The following is an 18,770-nucleotide window of genomic DNA, read 5'->3' as shown; positions in this document are numbered from 1 at the left end:
CAGGCTTCCAGGTGGAGGTGTTGTGTTGGCTACCCCTGCCGGGCAGCACAGGGTAGGAGTGCTAGTGGGGCTAGGGGGTGGCAGGCTAAAAAAGGAAGAGGAGTGAGGCTGCAAAGGTGCAGAGGGAGTGCTTGCAGTTTAAACGGGGAGCCATGGGGGGGGGGCAGTAGCAGAGGAATGAGGGGCTCAGATTTGCCTTTTAGGAAGCACTCTTTGGTTCCCCTGTGCAGAGTGGATTGGAGAAGCCAGCTGGAGGCAGGGAGAGCCCTGGTGAGGCCGAGAGGGCAGGGCAGGAGGCCTGAAGATCACAGGTCAAGCTGAGAACTGTTCGGGATAGAGAATGAAAGCAATTGGCCAGATTTGGGGGACCACTGGCCACTGAAGGAGAAGGAGGCCTGGCTTGAGGTTGGAGTCCTGGAGTCGGGGGTGGGGGCAGGGATGAGATCACACTTGGAGCAGTGAGCTGGAGTTGGTGGCAGGCCAGCCCCGGGGGGCGGGGGTTGGGGGGAATAGTGTAATAGTCAACAACTAGCTACCATACTGTGATGGCGTAGGAGCCGGGCGCTGTACTAAGCACGTTTTTCCCTGATAGTTAATGTCACCCTTGCAATAAACCCATGAGGTAGTTGTTTCTATTACCCCCGTTTTAAGAGGGGGGGAAACAGAGACTTTGAAGAATGAAAGTGGCTTCTTCCAGAGCAAATAGGGGGTCCGGAGCTCAAGGGGGAACTGTGCAGCCTGTAGGGATAGAGTTCTCCAATGGCCGGCTGGAGTATCTGTAGTCACAGGTCTCTGAGGGGCTGTGGGAAATGGCATGTTGAGCCCGAGGGTTGTGGGTGAGGACAGAATTAATAAGCCTTAAGGCTGAAGTTGTCCTAGGAAATCTGTGGGCATTTTAGGGATCTCTGGGTCTGTCTTTGGAATCTGCTGGCAGACATGGAGTGCTGGCTAGACTGTGGGGAGCGGAGGAGGGGGCCGGGGACTCTGGGTGACACCCTACAGGGCGGAGTCTGGGATCTTTCAAGAGGACACGATTTGCAGGCATCTGGTGAGGTCTGGGTGATAGGGTGGAGCAAGGGGCTGATGACATAGGCCCTGTAGGGAGTGGGGACATCATGGGTGTGGAACACCAGTGTTGAGGGGTGCGGGTCGTGTGGGAGAGGGTGTCTGCTAGGCCATAGGACCTGGAAGGAGCCCTGTTTCTAGTGATGCCTAAGCTTCTGGGAGTTCAGAAAACGCCCTTCGTTTGATTTCCCTCTACTATGGCAAGTGCTGGGGTTGTGGCATCCGGCTCAAGCAGGCGATAGAGCAGGGCCGTGGTAACAAGCCTCACATAGGCCTGCCCATAGCCACTTGACATAGCCCCAAACATGGACAGACGTCATGGTCATGTCACACCTTAGGGCTGGGAGACTCAAAGCAAAGCCACACATAACACCCCCAGCCATACGACACACTCAAGGCTTAGACATGGGGAACCACTTGGCCCACCTTTTGGAACATGCAGTGTGCAGGACCCTCACACAATGCACAGGACAGATGGGGGCACCGGCAGCCCACCATATACACGTAGCCCCAGTCAGACCAGCAGAAGGTGTCACAACCCCATGTCTGCCTTCCCACCCGTGTTGGTCCGGCCACTTCACTTCTTGGGATTTCTTGGCTAGGTTCCCTGAGCAGGGCCTCAGTGACCTCTATCTCTGGAGCCATGACCTGTGGCCTTGTGGTCTGGTGGTCTCTGATCTTGGGATTTGGTTGGGCACCTGGATCTTTCTTCCCAGAAGTATTCTAAGGATCCTTCAAGGATGATCCACCTGGAGAAGACGACTTGAGAGGCATGGTCACCATCCCTAGGTTTCTAAGTACCCTCCAGGTGGGTGGCAGGCTGGATGGGTGCTCTATGGTCCTGAAGTGTAGAACTAGGATTTTTGAGAGGAAGGAGTGGGAAGCCAGAATTTGGCTTGACATGAGACTTGTGTGACAAAACCCTCCGCAAGGGAGTGCCTGCCTCAGGTGCTGACTGCCACCAGGGGTTCTGGTAGAGGTCAGTCATCTTGGGTGTTGTCAGGGACCCATCAAAGTGACCTTAAAGGGCCCTGATGTTGGGACTTCATTCCTTCAGGCAAAGGGGAACATGAGAATCCCCTTGGGGGCCAGGCCACTGAGCACAAGTGCCTCGTGCTTCTGTTCTCTCACATATACACGCACCAGCGCCCACAGGAAGGCTAAGGCTGGTGTTGGGGACTGCCCCAGCCTTGGCCCTACTCCCCCCTGCTCTCTCCACTCTCTGGGACTTCACCAAATCTCGTCCTGGAACCCTGGTATCTGGACTGCCAGACCCATTCTATAGCAATCAGACATGCTGGCACAGAGCTGGGGGCTAGAACGACTTAAATTTTCTAGCACCCGGGGGACAAAACTGCTCTGCCGTGTCCCCTCCCACCTCTAGGAAACCCTTGATCCTTCAGGTACCTCAGGTAAGGTGCCTTGTGAGAGTAGAGACTGGGTATCCCCAGCAGGTTAGACTTCTCAGGGGAGGGACCTGCGCCTCGCCTGACCATATCATATCTAACCCATTCTCTGAACTCAGAAGGCTCCTAAAAAGAGGAAATGCAATAGGCCTAAGGAACTCTCTGGAAAGCCCAGGCCTGACCAGGAGAAATGGGCAAAAATGTATGGGTGCTGATGGAGGAAATGGTGACAAGGAATTTGCTGGAAGCGGGAATATATGGGATCTCTGTAGAAGGAGCCTCACGGTCAGAGGCAGCACGGGTAGGAGGGGACCACGGGGCACAGACCGACAACCCTGTCCCTCCCCCACGAAACAAGATACCAGTCAGCGAGGCTCTGGGGGCTGCTTTTATGGGGGCGACTTGACAGAGGGCATGGTCCGTACAAAACCGGGAACAATACATACATATATATATTATATACAGAGACGCAGTCCTGCGGGGGGGGCGGGGCGGGGGCGGTGCCGGTTGGAGAAACCGGAAGCGCCCCGCGGCCCCGCCCACTCCATCTGCCGGGGCGAAGGAGAAGTGCGTAGGTCTGGGCACTGAGACAGCCAGCTCTTTCAGGGGGTAGGGGCACGTCTTGGGGGCAAGGGGTGGGGGTGGGGGGCGAGAAATACTGATCGATGGCGTGGTCTATTTACAGGGGTCGAGAAGCCCAAACGGATGTGATGGGGGTTGTCTGTTTTTAAAAAATGAACAAAAATCCAGTCTGGGGCAGGGGCATGAGGAAGAGGCAGAATGAGAGGTGGATCCTGAAAAGAGGAGGGGACCTGGGGGTGGGGGTGGGGGCGGGTCTCACCTCCCTTGGTCCAATCCCCAATTTGGGGTTAGAGTGGGGAAACGGAGTGGATTTCACTTAGAAAGCAGGCTGCCAGCAGGGCAGCCCTGGTCTCCAAAAAGATGAGTAGTAGTAAAATTTTGCCCTCCGGTCAAAACATTGGAAAACTGTGGGCGTGGGTGGAGCGAGGCGGAATTTGCGATGTTAGTACAAGGCTTCCAGGTGTGGCCCTGGGCAGGGCAGGGCCTGGCTCTCCGGTGGGTGGGTGGGAAATGTTCGCCTTGCCTAAGCTGCAGCCAGGCCCCCTAAGCTGACCTCTCCTCCCTGGTATTCCCAGGCTCGGCCAGGAGCCCAGAGAGGCCACAGAACAGTTCCAGGAGGAGGTTATGGCTATTTGGCACCTGGGGGTCGGGAGGCACAAGGAAAAATTGAGGGCTGCTGCCCCAGGGAAGGGGGAGCTGGGGACCAGGTGTCCTGGACTCTCCCCTTTTCCCGAAGGATGCATGAGAAATCAGTGCAGGGCCAGTCCCAGCCTCCAGGCTCCAGGGTGGACTCTGTCCCTCCTGGGATGAGGGACCAGGATGGGAGGAGGAGGCGTGGAGGCAACCCCTCCCAGCAGGAGGGTCAGAATGCAACAGAGACAGCACAATGATGGGGGATGGGGAAAGGGGCCAAGAAGGTAGAATCTCAAGTCAAGAGGCCCAGGGGCCACATAGGAGCCCCGTGGGCAGGGAGCAGCCTCCAGGTGGTGAGATGCTGGGAGAGCCCCCAGCCCCATTCCAGTCCAGAGACAAAGGCTGGAGGTTGTAAAGTCTGGCAGTATGGTCTGCAGGTCCTTGTGTCCATCCACCACCCAGGCCAAACCCTCGGCATCCCTGGGCCTCCGTGCCTCAGCCCCGCAGGGCGAGCGAGAGGCCGTTCTTCCAGCCACCTCTGTCTGCCCAGGCCCTCTGGTCCCTGAAGCTGGGGGAGGTGGGGCGGAGGGTGGGGGAGTCGGGGCACCTGTCCCCAGGCTGGTAGGGGGCGGGGTGAAGTATTGAGGACAGGGGAGGGAGGACAATGGGAGGGGATTAATTATTGTCCCATCAAGGAGTGATTCCTGTTAAGTAGAGTTGGAATTCCTCAGTGATTGCAGGTTCCCTTCCAGTTCTGAGATCTGGCAAACAAAAGGGAGAGGGGTCAGGCCTGAGACCAGGCACAGGCCCTGCCCCTCTGCCCACCCTGGTGGTGGCAGGACCCCAAGCCAGCAACACGACTCTCTCTGTCTCCCTCCAGGATCCACAGGGAGCCTGAGAGGAGGGGTCTACCTGCTGTCCCCTCCCCCAGCGCACCCCTGGGCCTACCTTGTCCAGGAGCTTGTCCATTTCCTCCTTCCTAGCCAGCTCTGACTCTTCCAGAACCCGGCGCTGTGCGGTCTCCTTTTTCAGGAACTCGATCTCCCTAGGGGTCAGCAGGGGGGCAGCCCATGGGTGAGGGTGTGTGGTCTGACTGCCATCCAAGGAGTCTCAGGGCCCTCAGCCCTGTCCTTAGCCCCACCTGAGCAGCTCTCTCTCTCTCTCTCTCTCCCCCCCCCCCCGTTCTTAGGTGGGGAGGCCCCAGGTCTTTCCAAAGCTTCTGGGGCCTGTGCTGGCCCCGGTGGCCAGTCATCCTGGGCTCAGGCACCCTCACCAGGGCGCCCTCCAACTTCTGTGCTCTTTGCCTCTCTACTCAGGTGGCGGTGGGGAGGTTCTACCACCAGAGGCCTCTCTCAGTCCACCCTGGGCCAGGACCCGCCCCCCACCCCCACCCCCTGCTCCTAGTGCCCCGGCCGCGTACTTCTGCTGGTAGTCTTTGATGAGGCGTTTGGCCTTGCTGTACTTGCGCTCCAGGGCCTGGTACTGGGCCTGGGTCTCCCGCAGGTGCTCGTCCACAGCCTGGCACAGGCTCTGGGCCTCCCCCCAGTAGCCCTCCAGCTTCTCCATGCGCTCCTTGTTCTCCTCCACGCTCTGCTCCAGCTGGGCCTTCTCCACCCGCCACCGCCCCTTCTCCTGCTCCAGGCTCTGTAGCTGAGGAAGGAGCAGCCATGGATTGGTGCGGGCCAGAGGCAGCCGAGGAGTGCCCCCATCCTGGCCCCAGGGCCAGTCTCTGGAGGACGCCTGCAGGTGTGAAGCCCGCTGCCCCCCAAGTACTAACTCTCCTTGGCCGAGCCTGAGAACCAGAGCCTGGAGTGGGGAGAGGCGGGAGCTCAGCCTCAGAGCCCCCAACCAGGGCCCCTGCGCCGTGCACGCGCCTCGCGGGCCAGAGGCCCGGGTCAGTCACTGACCAGCTCTGTGACCTGCGGATAGGCAACTTCTGTCTTAAGCCTCCGGCCTCCCATCTGTGAAATGGGACTGCTTCCTGCCTTGCCAAGCTCACAGGGCCACAGGAAGAGGGTAGGTGTAAAAGAGCAGGGCCGGTGAGGGTCGCCATCGCCCTGTGTCCCCTCCGCAGCTCTGGCCCTGCTGACCAGTCCCTGCTTCAGTGGCTTCCTGAACAATCCCCGCTCCTCTGCCACCTTGTCTCCCGCTTCTCACGGTCACCCCACCCGCACAAATCTAGTCCTCCTTTCCGCGGTCTCACTGCCACGCCAGTGCTCAGCCTCAAGCCCCTGCCTCCCCCTCCAGCCTTGCTGGTGGCAAACGCCACCTGCTGTCTGTACCCCAGCCGCATGGGCCTTCTTGGAGATCCTCAGACTTGCCACGTTCCCTCGTGCCACAAGGCCCTTGCCCGTGCCGTTCCCTCTGCCTAGAATGCCTCCCCCCCACCTCCTCTCCCTCTTGCCCCATTATCTCCCCCTAGCTTACTCGTTGGCTCTCTGCTCAGTGTGTCACTTCCCCAGAGAAGTCTCCTGTGATTCCCTCCAACAGCTCTGCCCCCCGCACCCACCCCCCCCCCACACACACTCGGGCTGGATCAGGTTCCCCTGCTCTAGGTGCTCGGCATCCCTGTACTCTTCTCCTACAGAGCCCCGTGTCAGTTGGTAAGGACACAGACGTCACTGTGCACCAGGGACGGCATCAAATCTGCTTCTGCGCACCACGGGGACCGGAAGAGTGCTGGGCACTTAGAAGGTGCCTTATAGGCTTTTACAGATTGAAAGCACGAACAGACCTTTGACTCGCTTTCATGCTCTGCATGGGGTGTGGCCCATCATCTCCACCTCAGAGATGCGGCTCCAACCCGTCCTTCCGATCCATACCCTCTGCCGGCACTCTGGGCAGCCCTGGTCACCACGCCCCCAAGGACACCACCAGGGCCTCTAATTGGCTTGCCAGCCTCCAACATCAGCCCCTGTGCGAGAATGCACGCGTCCTGTGACCCTCTTCCCGAGGGAGGGTCGTGCCTCTGTGTCTCGGCAGACGGATGCCGAGGGTGTACCTATGCAGGCTGACGCACCTGCGTATACGGTCACGTGAAGCCCGAGTCCAGTGTCTCGATGTCCACACTGAGTGGGCGTCCCTAGAGATCTCGGTGAGTGACCCCACTCCCCCTGCCATGCTCTTACCTTCCTTTTTAGTTGCTGGATCTCTGCCTCAGTCACAGCGTGCTTGATCTGGAGCTGTGGGGGCAGAGAGGCAGACGCTCAGCTCCGGCTGGAGTTGGCCGTGCTGTTGAGAGGGATAATGGCCTGCCTTTGCCCGCCACCAGCCCAGGGACCGCCCCTCCCCTCCTCTTCCCACCTCCTTAAACTTGTGCACCAGCTTCTCGGGCTCCATGTCCACGGGGGACAAGGCGTCCTCGTTTTCCGCCAGCTCGAACACCTCGATGGCCATCTCGCCCCCTGGGAACGTGGGGCTGAGCTCCTCATCCTCATCGGTGGCATATTCTCCTGTCTGAGAAGGGAGAGAGACGACTGCACATCCTGTCCACCCCGGCCTCCCTCAGCCCTGATGAGCGGGGCTTAGACTGGCAACGGTCTGCCCAAGTCAGACTGGGGGGCTACCCAGGGGTGTGGTTCATGCCTCCCCCATCAGACTGGGGCTACGCCAGTGGGTGTGGTTTGCGTCTGCCCCCGGCAGCCTGGGGAGTCCCCTGAAGGCCCAGGTAGTTCCCCTGTAAGACTGGGACCCCTGAAGAAACAGCCTGTGCTTTTCCCTTCACTCCACGGGTCCCCTGAGGTCTGGAGCCCCATCTCCTTCCTTAGATTAGGTCCCCTGAGGGTAGAGGCTATGTATGCCTTCCCCTCAGAGTAGGGACTCTTTGAAGGAACTGTGTTTTCCTTGTAGGAGCAGGAAGGGTCTCTGAAGACAGAAAGTGTGACCCCTTCCAGAAGACTAAGTGTTCTTTGAAGGAAGGGTCTGCATGTCCTCCCTCAGTCTGGGGACTCCCCCAGGATAGGATAGGGACTGGTGTGCGCCCGCCTTCTTCACAAGGCCTGGGAAAGCAGGGTCAGAGGATGGTTGTAATGCTCCATCCAGCCACCAGGGGGCGATGATGCCACCGGCCGGGCCAGCAGTCCCTACCTCCTCGTCGTCCTCCCCGTACTGGGCGTATCTCTGCTCCATCATCTCCCGCTGCCATCGCTCCTGTTCCAGGGTCTGCTGAATTAGCTGGGCCACCTCACTCTGCTCGCCTGGCCGCTCCCGGCCAATCATAAATCTGCAGGGGCACTAGCGTCATGCCTTCGCCTCTGTCTTCGACTGGGTGATGCCACCATCCTCCCCGCTGGGGCACCACCTCCGCCCCCCCCGGACCCTCCCAAGGGAGGTGAAATGAGAGGGTTGAGTCCAGAGGCCGTGGAGTGTTAATAATGAATGGGGGAGCTGGGGGCCCTTCTTGGGTTTCCTTCCCCAGAGAGGCAGAAGGCCCGCTAACCCTCGCGGCCAGTTTTGGGGGAGGGGTGATGTCAGCCAAACCCCCTGCTGGGCTGCAGGGGACAGGAGTTCAGAAGCCGCCTGGGCAGGGGGCTCTTCCTCCACCACCGGGGGAGAAACCGGGGCCCTGACCCATCCCAGCAGCCGGCTTCCCCACTCCCCTGCCCTGGGGCTGTGGGGGTGTGCCTTGTGTGAGCTCCAAGCCCCCAGCTTCAGGAAGGGGCGGGACGATGGTGAGTGGAGATTGGGATGGAGAGGAAGTAGTGGAACTTCCAGGCACCAGCCCCTCCTCTCCGTGGCCACCCACATCCTGTTTCTGTCCACCACCCTTTCCTGGGGGCAGTGCCCCTCTTGGAGGGGGCAGGGAGTGGTCCCCGAATGTTATGCCAGAGAGGGACGTAAGGAGCTCCTAGCCCAGCTCCCTTCACCGACAGGCCCGGGGAGGAGAGTCGGCCAGGATTACACAGTGGGTGAGAGAGAAGGATGGGGTAGGTGCCCGGTGGGGGAGACTCCAATTTGGATGGCATTCTCCCTGCACATCTTGGTTCTTTGGTGAGTTAGTCACGGACACGCAGGGGAAGAATAAGTCCAAGAGGCCAGTTTGGAGGTGCAGCGGGCCATGGGCCTTGAAGCCTGTGCTGGTGGCCAGCAGTACTCAGGGGCTTGGGAGAGGACGGCAGACGTAGGGTAGGGATACGGGCACAGCAATTCCTTTGGGGAGGGAGGCCATGAAAGCTCCTCTGTGTGGTGAGCCGCCCAGTGGTTCGGTCGGTCGGTTAATCATCTGACTCTTGGAGTCGGCTCAGGTCACGATCTCAGGGTCCGTGAGTTCGAGCCCTACGTCGGGCTCTGCACGGACAGGGCAGAGCCTGCTTGGGATTCTTTCTCTCTGTCCCTCCCCCGCTTGCTCTCTCGCTCTCAAAATAAATAAAAATAAACTTTAATTAAAAAAAAAAAAAAATAAGGCGGGCTGCCCAGAACCTTACCTGGGTACGGCCAGGTGGGCTGAGTGCCGGGATGAGGGCCAAACCTCCCGTCCGCTCCCACCCCTCCCACCCAGCACCCCCCTGCTCCGGGCCCTTACCGCACTCGACCCTTGGTGTTCCGGAGCACGGAGGCTGCAAAGCTCTGGGTCACTCCCACCAGACTCGTGCCATCCACCTCCACAAGGAGATCATTCACTTGGATCCTGGGAGAGGCCACACTGGTCAGCGGGGGTCACCGGGGAACCGGAGCTGAGGTAGAGGTGGTCCCCCTCCCATCCGAAACTCGAGGCTCAGTCCCCGCTGGGCCCTGGTACTTTGTCTACTTGCATAAAACGCATGAGGCCAGAGCATCCCGTATCGCCCAGACTCACCAGCGGGCAGGGAGACCCGGGCAGGCAAAGCAGACACGGGCACGCAGGACCAGGAGTGGTGGCAGGCACACGTCCTGCGACAATCACACCCCTGTCCCTCCTCCGTCACACCCGACAGAGCAGGTATAGAGCATCTAGAGTTCATTACCACCACGGACGCCGGCGGGGGCCCGAAGCAAAGGTGACACACGGTCCGCTTCTAAGTCCACGTCTACAGACCCGGGTCTGCCGAGTGGCTCCTAAATGCCCGAGACCCATGTAGCGGAGCAAACTGCAGTGCTCATGTGCTGGCCCGTAGGCTCACGGCACCCTCATACGGGGACACAGCCCCCACCACGTTCTCGGTGTGGCACGAGGGGCCCTGCTTCTCGGGACAAGGAGAGAGACGGGGGTCTCCGGCCCAGCCTGCCGAGGGGGACGAAGGGACTGGCGGGACCCTTGGCCACCTCCTTCCTCCACTCCCACCTCCCTGCAAGCTCCAGGCCTTCTCCCCGGCCTCCTATGCGGAAATGGAGGAAATGGCCTATTGTGAAGAGCTCACCCCCGCATGCCCCACGTGTGGCCACACTCAACATGGGCACACACTTCCCACACCACCAACGGAGGACCACAGGGAAGGCTCTGGAAATTCAAATGAGGGGGTAAGGGAAAGGGCGGAGGCCGTCACCTTCCTTTTGTCTGCCCCCCGAGCCCCCAGGGCCACAGCAGGCAGCAGCACCCTGAATGAGGCAACCCAAGCTCCAGCAACACGACCCCAAGTCACCCGGCCCTCACAGGGACACCCATTCACCTCTGTCACACTGAGGGGGTCTGGGTTGGGAGGTACCACCACAAGGCACCCCTGATTATCAACCTCCAACTTCTGACAACCCCAGGGACGCCCTAAAGCCCGTCCCACTTCCCCCCTGCGATACACACACACAGTGGAGGGGCCCACAGTGGGGTCACTGGGCTGCCTGGGGCTCCAGGAGGCCCTCCCTGAACCTTCTGACCCCTCCAGCCTCAGACGCCAAGCAGAGCACCCGTGCGCATACATGCACACGCACCCACACAAGGAGCGTCTCCCCTCCAGGCACGGCCCACCAGTCTTTCTAGCCACACCACGCACCTGGATCCCCCTTGCTTGCTATGCTCCCGCCACACCCGCCTGCTTTCAGTCCCCTTCCTGGAACCTGCTGCACATTCTACTCCCTCAGCCTGGCTAACTCCTGCTCATCCTTCAGGTCTCAGCTCCAACGTCACTTCCTCCAGGAAGCCTTCCCTGCGAGCCAGAGAGAACAAGTCCTCCTTTTGATGCCTTCGTGGCACCCCTGTGCTACTTTTCCCGTGGTTTCTGTGCGTCCACTTGGATGCCCGTCTGCCTCAACATACCACATGCTTCTTGAGGGCAAGGCCCTCATCGCTGACTCCCCAGGGCTGGCTCCAGCCCCGCCCGCAGAGCCAGAGACTCGGTATTTGCTAAGTGAAAATCAAAAAGCTCAGAGGTCTCCGCCAGGAACACAATCTCCACGCCTGTGCTCTCCCTACCGCAGCCCAACACACACCGAAAGCCAGGACGTACGATGCCTCCGTGCAGCCCCCCTCCAAAGAATGTAAGTGCCTTGAGGGCAGGGGTCCCATCAGCTGTGTTCGGCGCTGTACCCCCTGGACCAGCAGCTAGCACAGTAAGGCTCCAGGAATACCTGAGCCCCACACAAACAGTGGCCCGCCCCGCGGCTGGCAGCCAGTGGGGGAGGGGGAGGCGGTACCTGCCGTCCCGATGGGCTGCACCACCCTCGGTCACGGTCTTCACGAAGATGCCCAGCTTCTCCAGGCCCATGTCCGCCCCGGCCCCCATACCGATGATGCTGATGCCCAGGCCCTCAGAGTCTGTGGAGCAAAAAGTCGTGAGAGGCTGGTGTTGGGAGGTGGGGGTGGGGTGAGGCGTTCCAGCCAGGGCTTGCAGGGGGACAGAGAGAGAGAGACGTCCCCCCCCACCCCAATCTCCAACCTCACCCCAGGGCACGGCCCGACCTCGAGCAGCAGGCCCCGCACTCAGGGGATGTCCGCAACTGGGGAAGGGACACCGTTCTCTCCCCTCTCTTTGTCAAGCCAACCAGGAGGCTCGTGGGTCACTCCTGCTCTGTGCTCTCCACCCCCAAGAACCACTGGGCAGCAGGGCAGGCCGAGGGTGGCCCGGGGGGGTTGGCCAGAGACAATTCTGCACGCAGATGAGGGGTGCAGAGGGATGGGATGGCGTGGGGGTGGCCACGATGGTGTTGGTCTCCTCTACACAGACTCACCCATACTCACAGCCTCAATGACTGGGGATTTCCCGCTTTGCTCTCCGCAGCTGCCCCCCCTCCTGTCTCACGGGCCTCTGACATCCAAACTCTTATCTTCCCCCACAAACAGGCTCTTCCCGTCTGCCACTCCCTCCTGGGGCCTGGGAGTCACCTGGATTCCTCCCTCCCCCCTCACGGCCTCAGCCCGAGCCAAATAACCTCCAGATCCTGCAGATTCTGCCTCGCAAGGATCTCTCCAGTTCACTCACTTCCCACACAGCCATCGTCTGGTCCACACCACTGTGGTCTCTCCCCATCCACTTACGACCCTTCTCCCCACAGCACAGCCTGCGGTGGTCTTTCTAAAATACCTTTCCCATGCCCTGCCACGGTTTCCCGGTCCATCCACGGGGACCACCCGTCCTCCACGTGGTCTACGAGGCCCCACATACCCCCCTTGCCCTCGTGATCAAAATCTAGCCGAGTCTCTCTTTTCTCTTTCCCGCAAGCTCTCCTGAGTTCCACCCACCGCCCCCCCCCACCTCCACCTTCAGAGCTCAATGCAAGCATTCCTTCTTCGGGGACCCCACTGACCTGAGTCTACATGCTGTTACGGCGGCCCCTCCCATCCCTGCCCGGCACCCATGACAGCCTGTGAGGACACAGTTGGCTGGGAGTGTCCCATCAGTGCTGGCCTCCCTTCAGCGCGAGGCCCACACAGAACCCAGAGCCCAGCCCCCAGTGCCCCCCCCGGGGACCTGGCAGCTGGGCTGAGTGAGCACAGAGTGGGGCAGGACAGGGTCGGTGGCGGGAGCTCCGGCCGCAATGGAGTCCGTGTGGCTGGGGGCGCTGGCAGGGGCGACACCAAAGTCCCCGAGGAGGCCCCCCCACCCCCACCCCACGCCAGGGCCCAGGGCAGAGCTGGCGCCAGAGGAGAGACCCCCCCACCCCCACTCCGCAGCCGTGTCTCACCCTTCTCCAGCTCCACAGGGAACAGCTCCAGCCTCTCTACCCGCTTCTCTAGCTCGTACTCAGCGGAGGCGGCCATGGGATCCACGTCCTCGTTGCGCCGGTCGTAGTCCTCGTTGGAGTAGGTACTGAACACCTGCAGAGGGGCCGCTCGTCAGAGGGCAAGGGCAGAGCTGGTGCGGAGAGGCCGCCAGGGCCGGCTGAGGCCACCCGTTGGCCTGCTCCAGGCCTCCCCCAGCCCCAAGATGACCCCAGCTCGGAGGGAAGGGCCTGCTAGCGCTTGAGTCCACGGGGTGAGAGACAAAGGGACGTCGTCGCCCCATCCACACCGTCCCTCTCTCCTGCAGCCCCAGCTGGGCATGAGCATGGCTGCTGTGGAAGGAAAGGAAGGGCAACCCTGGAGAAACCGTCAGACTCAGGAGGCCAGGTGTCCAGGTCAGAGGCAGACCAACAGACTGGGGCAGAAAGAGACACAGGAGGACCCAGAGAGCCAGACAAGGGCAGACACAGACGGCCGGCAGGAGAGTCCGGGAGAGTCGAAAGAACAGGCTGAGCAGGAGCAGAGGGGAAGCGGAGGAGGGGAGTAAGAATGGAGAAGATCCGGGAGGCTGCCAGATGGGGAGAGAGGGGGGAGCGGGTGTGAGACGCAGGGAGAGGGGAGGGAGGAGGAGAGAATGGGACAGAGAGGCACCCAGGACCCCAGGCCCCAGCTGACCTGAACTTGAAGTTGAGGCTGGGGTGGGGGAGGGAGGCAGGCAGGATCACCCCAGCCCCATGGAGAAAGGGCAGCACTCTACTTGAGGTGCCCCTCAGGTGACGGGAGGTGGGAAGGGTGGGGGGAAGAACGCCAGGCCCATGTGGCCTCGCCTGCATGGCCAGGCCTCAGTTTCCCTCCAGAGAAGCAGCTCTGGAGGCGTGCCCCTTATCCCCAGTGCACTAGGAGGCCCAGGCCAGAGGCTCGGGGCTCTGGTGACAGCAAGGAGCCCGGGCAGGCAGCAGCCTCTCTGATGTGGTCCACAGTGAGCCCAGCCTACAGGGAGGCCCCAAGGCCAGCCCTACCTTGTCGGCCCCTGTACCCTCTGCTGTCTCCTTCCTGTGGCTCTCTGTGAGAAGGAGAATTCCGACCCTCCCCCAGAGAACAGAGAAGCTAGGGCAGGGGCTCTGTGGGAGTGCCTAATTCTGGGTCCAGGCGGGGGTACCCCCAGTGGGAGGTTAATGAGCACCATTTGGGGTACCATGACGCGTTCATGCTTCGTTGCCTGCAGCGACAGGTTGGCACCACTTGGAGCTAAGCGGGGGCGAGGAAGGGTGGGAGCAGCTCTATCCGACGGCTGGGCCTGAGGCCTGAGCGGCTGGAGTGGAGCACCGTGTCCCCCGAGGCCCCTGCCGGGGCCCTCTCTCCTCCAGGAGCAGGCCCAGGGGCACCCTGGCGGGCAGTAGACTTGTGTCCCAGCCTTTGTTCGGGCTCGCTCGGTGTCATCCTCCACTCCCCACCGGAGCCTCGCTCCCACGGTGGGGTTTCATAGGATTAGAAGTGCAGCTGGGAGGGGCCTATGTGGTCACTTAACTCACTCCCCTCGATTTCGCTGCATCAGAGAAACTCGAGCTTAGGCCCTTAAAGCTCATCGTCAGTTGTGCAGTGGCCCCCTGACATCTGGCCGCTGGCCTCCAAGCCCCCTGGAGGGAGGGGCCACCCAGTCTGCAGACAGAATAAGATGCCAGGTCTGCCGCTAAGGTCACTCGGGTTGGCCAGTGGCCGGGCAGGATGAGACTCCACCCGGTGGGCCCTGGCAGGTGGGTCACCTGTGACTTCGTCCCCGTTGCACTCATGCCCCCGGGCCTCGCAAATCGGCTTTGGCCCACTTTTGCACGAGTCCCTTGACCCTCACCCCAGGCCCCAGGCCACCCCTCACATTGCCCACCACGATGTGCCGAGCCTATCAGAAGGCCCAGTCCCCCGCCCCCAACTGACCATGTGGAATCGGGCTCTCTGTCCTCAGCAGAAGCCTCCGTAGAGGCAACAACCGGGTCATCGGTAGGACACAAGACCCTCCAATCAGTGTCAATGCAGAATGGGGGCAGGGAAAGGGGAAAAACAGGGACCCACTGCCCAGGGTGGGGAGGAGGAAATCCCCAGCAAGGTCAAAAGTCACACATACCACGGCGGCACCACAGACCACTGGCTCCCACACTCCTGCGAGCGACGGTCACCAGGGAGTCGGGAAACACTGCTCCAAATCATGCGCTATTTTTTACCCAAAAATCAGGGTAAGGTGTCAAATATAGACAGTCAGAGGCCCAGGACTGAAAAACCAAACTCCACCTCTGAAGGGATCAGGCCACTCAGAGAACTGGTTGGGGATGGGAGGGTCCTGACTCCCTCCGTGGTCCCCACCTCCTCCTCGGGTCCCAAGAAACACCATAATCTTCCTTCCAGACCATCCAGGATCCTGTCGCCCTCAGGAGGGGGAGGGCTGGGAAAGGACACGTAAGGTCGCAGCCCCAGATGGGGGAGGGATGGCGTGGCTGGAGTGGCACCTTTCAGGCCTCCGCTGGGGTGGGAGCGGGGAGGTGGGAGAGGGGCAGCCGTCGATAGGAGGGGTGGGAGGAAACCTGGGCAGCTTCAGTGTCCAAGAGCAGTTATGGAAACTTCAAACAAACAGATGAGGGTTTGGCAGGGGAGGGGTAAAGGCAGGGTCCAGGCCTAGGAGAGTCCAGGGCCCCGGACACCCCCCTGCAGCAGACCTGGTGCTGGGCACAGCTGAGCCTGGGGTGGTGAGAAAGGGCCATCTAGACTGGATGTGCTAGCCAAGATTGGAGGCTGGCAGGAAGAGGGGGTGGTGACCTGGGACTCTTAATTCTTCCCAGGGATGTCCCCCTACCCAGACCCCGTCAGCACTGTTCTGAGGAGCTCAGGGCACTGGCACAAGCCACAAACCAATCACCAAGAGCGATGGTGGGGAAGTGGGGGGGGGGGGGGACTGAGACCCCCAAAAAGGGCAGCCCCCATCCCTCTTTTAGGGCACCCAGAGAATGTGGCAAGAGCACTGGGAGTTTGCCAAGGCCATGAGAGTCTGTCCTACTGAGCAGCCAAGAGCAAAGGCATGTGGGCAGCTGCCAGGCATCCTGGGGGCTTTCCCAGCCCCACCCCCTCTCTTCGTGCCCAGTCCAAGGCCCAGCCCCCTCATGGGCCAGGCAAGGTGCCTGCTCCCTGTGGAACCCAACACCTCCACCTCCCCAGATGGCCCAGCACCGACCCCAGGAAACAGGGCCCCAGCGCCAGGCCTTTCCCCCACCCCCAGTCACATGGGCCCGGCCCAGCTCACCCTCATAGACCTGCTTCCCTCTTTCACTTCTGCAAACTTGGGGTGGGGGCTACAGACAGGATGAAGGGCTGCGGTCCCCTACACCTTCGTTTTAGGAAGTTCTTGGCTCCTCCCTCCTCTATAGGGGAAAAGTGGGGGTGGGGGAGTGTTTCTAAGCTCCCCCCACCTCTCCCGCCCAGAGTGGAGTAAGGACCGATGTGGGGAGGGTCTCCTGAGGACACACACACAGACGCACACCTCCCCACCACCCAAGTCCCAGCCTCAGGCAGCCTCCGGAGGAAGCGCGTCTGGGAGAGAGGAAGGGAAAGCAGGTGTCCCAGGATGCGGGTGCGGCGGAGCCTGGGCGAGGTAGCAGGCAGAGGAACCCGAGGGCAGGTCGGGGCAGGCCGCCCTGTCTCAGGCCTGAAAATCGTGCCCCTCTGACAAACAGCTGGAACTCCCCCACGCCCCCCTCAGGGTGGTAACTTCTGGGAAGGGGGCTGGGTGGCAGGGGCTGACTCAGCCTGCCAAACCCGGCTTGGCGAGGCGGGGGCGACGGCGTGCACGTGGCAGGGGCGGCGCGGGGGCGGGAGGGGGGCTCACTTACTTGGATGGGCGCCGTGCTGAAATGGATCTTCCGGCTCGGGGCCGGGTCCTCTTCTTCCGAGAGGCCCGGGATCTCCACGCACCCCGACTCGGGCTCGTAAGGGGGCTCCCCATCCTCCTCGTCTTCTTCGTCGTCCTCCTCCAGGGCACTGCCCCCAGAGTCCTCCCCCAGCCCACTGTAGGCGCTCACGTCCACCAAGTCTGCCTCCGAGAAGTCCTCCTTCTTGGACTCATCCGCCTCCTCGGGGGCCACGTCCGGGGCCCGGCCGTTGCCCACCCCTCTTTCAGGCGCAGCCACGGTCGCCGTGGCCTCCTCCGGGGCCGCCTGGGCCTTCTTCTGCTCCTCGGGCGCGGGGCTGGCTGTGGTTGCCAAGGTGCTGCCATTCTCCAGGGCCGCGTGGACCGTCACCTCCGCCTGAATCACCTCCCCGGGCGCCGCCTCGGCCTCCGACTCCCCGCTCTCCTCCACCTCCACGGGCTTAATCTTGCGCACCTCCCGGGGCTTGGGGGGGCGGCCGGGCAGGGGCCACTCGGTGCTGCGGAGGCTGCTGCCCTCCAGGGCCGCGTTCCTTCTCGGCCGGTGCATCCCCCGACGGGGCGGGCGGCGGCGGCGGCGGCGGCTGCTGGAACACCCGGGACCGCTTACTGACCAGCTTCGAGTTGACCTGGGGAACCCCGGCGGCCGCGGCCCTGGGGGAGCCCGGGCCCACGGTGGAGGCCGGTCCTCGAGTCGGCCTTCTCGAAAACGGCGCTGAGCTGGCTGACCGTCGGCGACACGGCGTCGGCGTCCAGCTTGTCCAGCGCCTCGGTGCTGCCGTTGAAGCGCACCACGACGTCCAGCTTCCGGTCCTGCAGGCCGGCGCGCTCCTGCCTCAGCAGCCGCCGCGCCACGGCCTCCTTGTCGCCGCCCGCGGCCGCCGGGACGCTCCGTTCGAACAGCTTCCGCGTCTCCTGCAGCCGGGACGGCGGGTGCGGCGGCGGCGCGGGCTGCGCCGAGGGCGCGGGCTTGGAGTCGAAGCGGCTCACGCGCTCCGACACGCTGGTGCCCAGCTTGAGCAGGGCGCTGTGGTCCACGTTCTCGTTCAGGCTGCTGGCCCGCGGCAGCGACAGGGCGCACGCCGCGCTCGGGCGCCCGCGGGGCCTCGGTGGGGCCCGCGCCGCCGCCCGCCTCGCCCGGCGGCCCCGCCGTCGTGCCCATCTGCAGGAACATACTTTTGATGCGGTGGACGTTGGAGCCATATTTCTTGTGGTGGGCCGCCTTGGGGTGCCTCGTCGGGCCCGGGCGCGTCCGGCGGCTTCAGCGCCTGGATGCCCGCCTCGTAGGCGCTGCGGTGCGGGGAGGCGCTCCGGAGGGGACCCCCGGGCCCCCGCGGCTCCGTCTTCATCATGGTGGGGGGAGACGGGGGCGCATCCCCTCGCTTCCCGCTCCCCCCCCTCCAACAGGCGGCTGGCCAAGTCGGGACCACCGCCCCCCTCCCCCCCGAGAAAAGAAACCCCGGAAGGCCTTTTTTAGGCTCCCCCCAAACCAAGCTGCCAAAAACAGTTAACCCCGCTTGAAGAAAAAAAAAAAAAAAAAAGGAAAAAAAAAAAATCTCCGAGCGCCCTGTGTGGGTCGCCTCCCCCAACCCAGCTGCCACAGACAGCCAGCCCCTCTTTCAAAGCCCGAGAGAGCGGCCTGCTACGGTCGCCCCCACCCAAATTAGAAAAGCGGCGGCCGGGGCCGGTGGGACCGCGCGCCCTGCCCGCGAAGCAGCGGCGGAGGCGCCGGCTCACATCGTCCGAGGCGGGTGTCAGCGGGGGCTGGCAGCCCGGGCGTCCCCCACCCCGGCCGGGGGCCTCGGCTCTCGGGGGGCCCGGCACCCCGGCGCCCATGGCTGCTCGGCCGGCCCGGGCCGCTCCGCCGCCGCGCCACCCTCCCTCCCTCCCTCCCCCCCGCGCCCCGAGCCTCGGTCTTTCTCTGGCTCTGCCCGAGCGGCGGCTGCCCGAGACCGAGCGGCTGCCCTTCTCGCCGCCGCCGCTGGGGGACTGGCACCTCTGGGTCCTAAAGGGATCGGATTTCCGGGGCCGGAGTCTGTGAGCCCTCCCCTTCCCCTCCTCCCGAACGTATCCCCTCCCCTGCCGGTCCCTCGCCGACCGCCTGACGCTG

The 18,770-nt window shown here is 62.5% G+C and overlaps 1 protein-coding gene across 1 annotated transcript; it reads right to left on the bottom strand.

The window, feature by feature from the left end:
- Positions 1-2,846: 2,846 nt before the first annotated feature.
- Positions 2,847-18,543, bottom strand: PPP1R9B (protein phosphatase 1 regulatory subunit 9B). Its single transcript, XM_086687022.1, is given in 14 exon segments — positions 2,847-4,447; positions 4,635-4,731; positions 5,107-5,336; positions 6,815-6,868; positions 6,990-7,142; positions 7,773-7,908; positions 9,208-9,312; positions 11,229-11,349; positions 12,717-12,849; positions 16,626-17,135; positions 17,137-17,319; positions 17,321-17,734; positions 17,736-17,888; positions 17,890-18,543. Coding segments are annotated over 14 exon segments (2,466 nt in total). The 5' UTR covers positions 18,013-18,543; the 3' UTR covers positions 2,847-4,393.
- Positions 18,544-18,770: the final 227 nt, after the last annotated feature.

The sequence above is a fragment of the Puma concolor genome, chromosome E1 (genome assembly GCF_028749965.1).
Source record: "Puma concolor isolate L17-30 chromosome E1, mPumCon1.1.hap2, whole genome shotgun sequence".
Lineage (NCBI taxonomy): Eukaryota > Metazoa > Chordata > Mammalia > Carnivora > Felidae > Puma > Puma concolor.
Note: the sequence above shows the minus strand (reverse complement) of the source record. Positions and strands in the feature narration are given on the sequence as shown.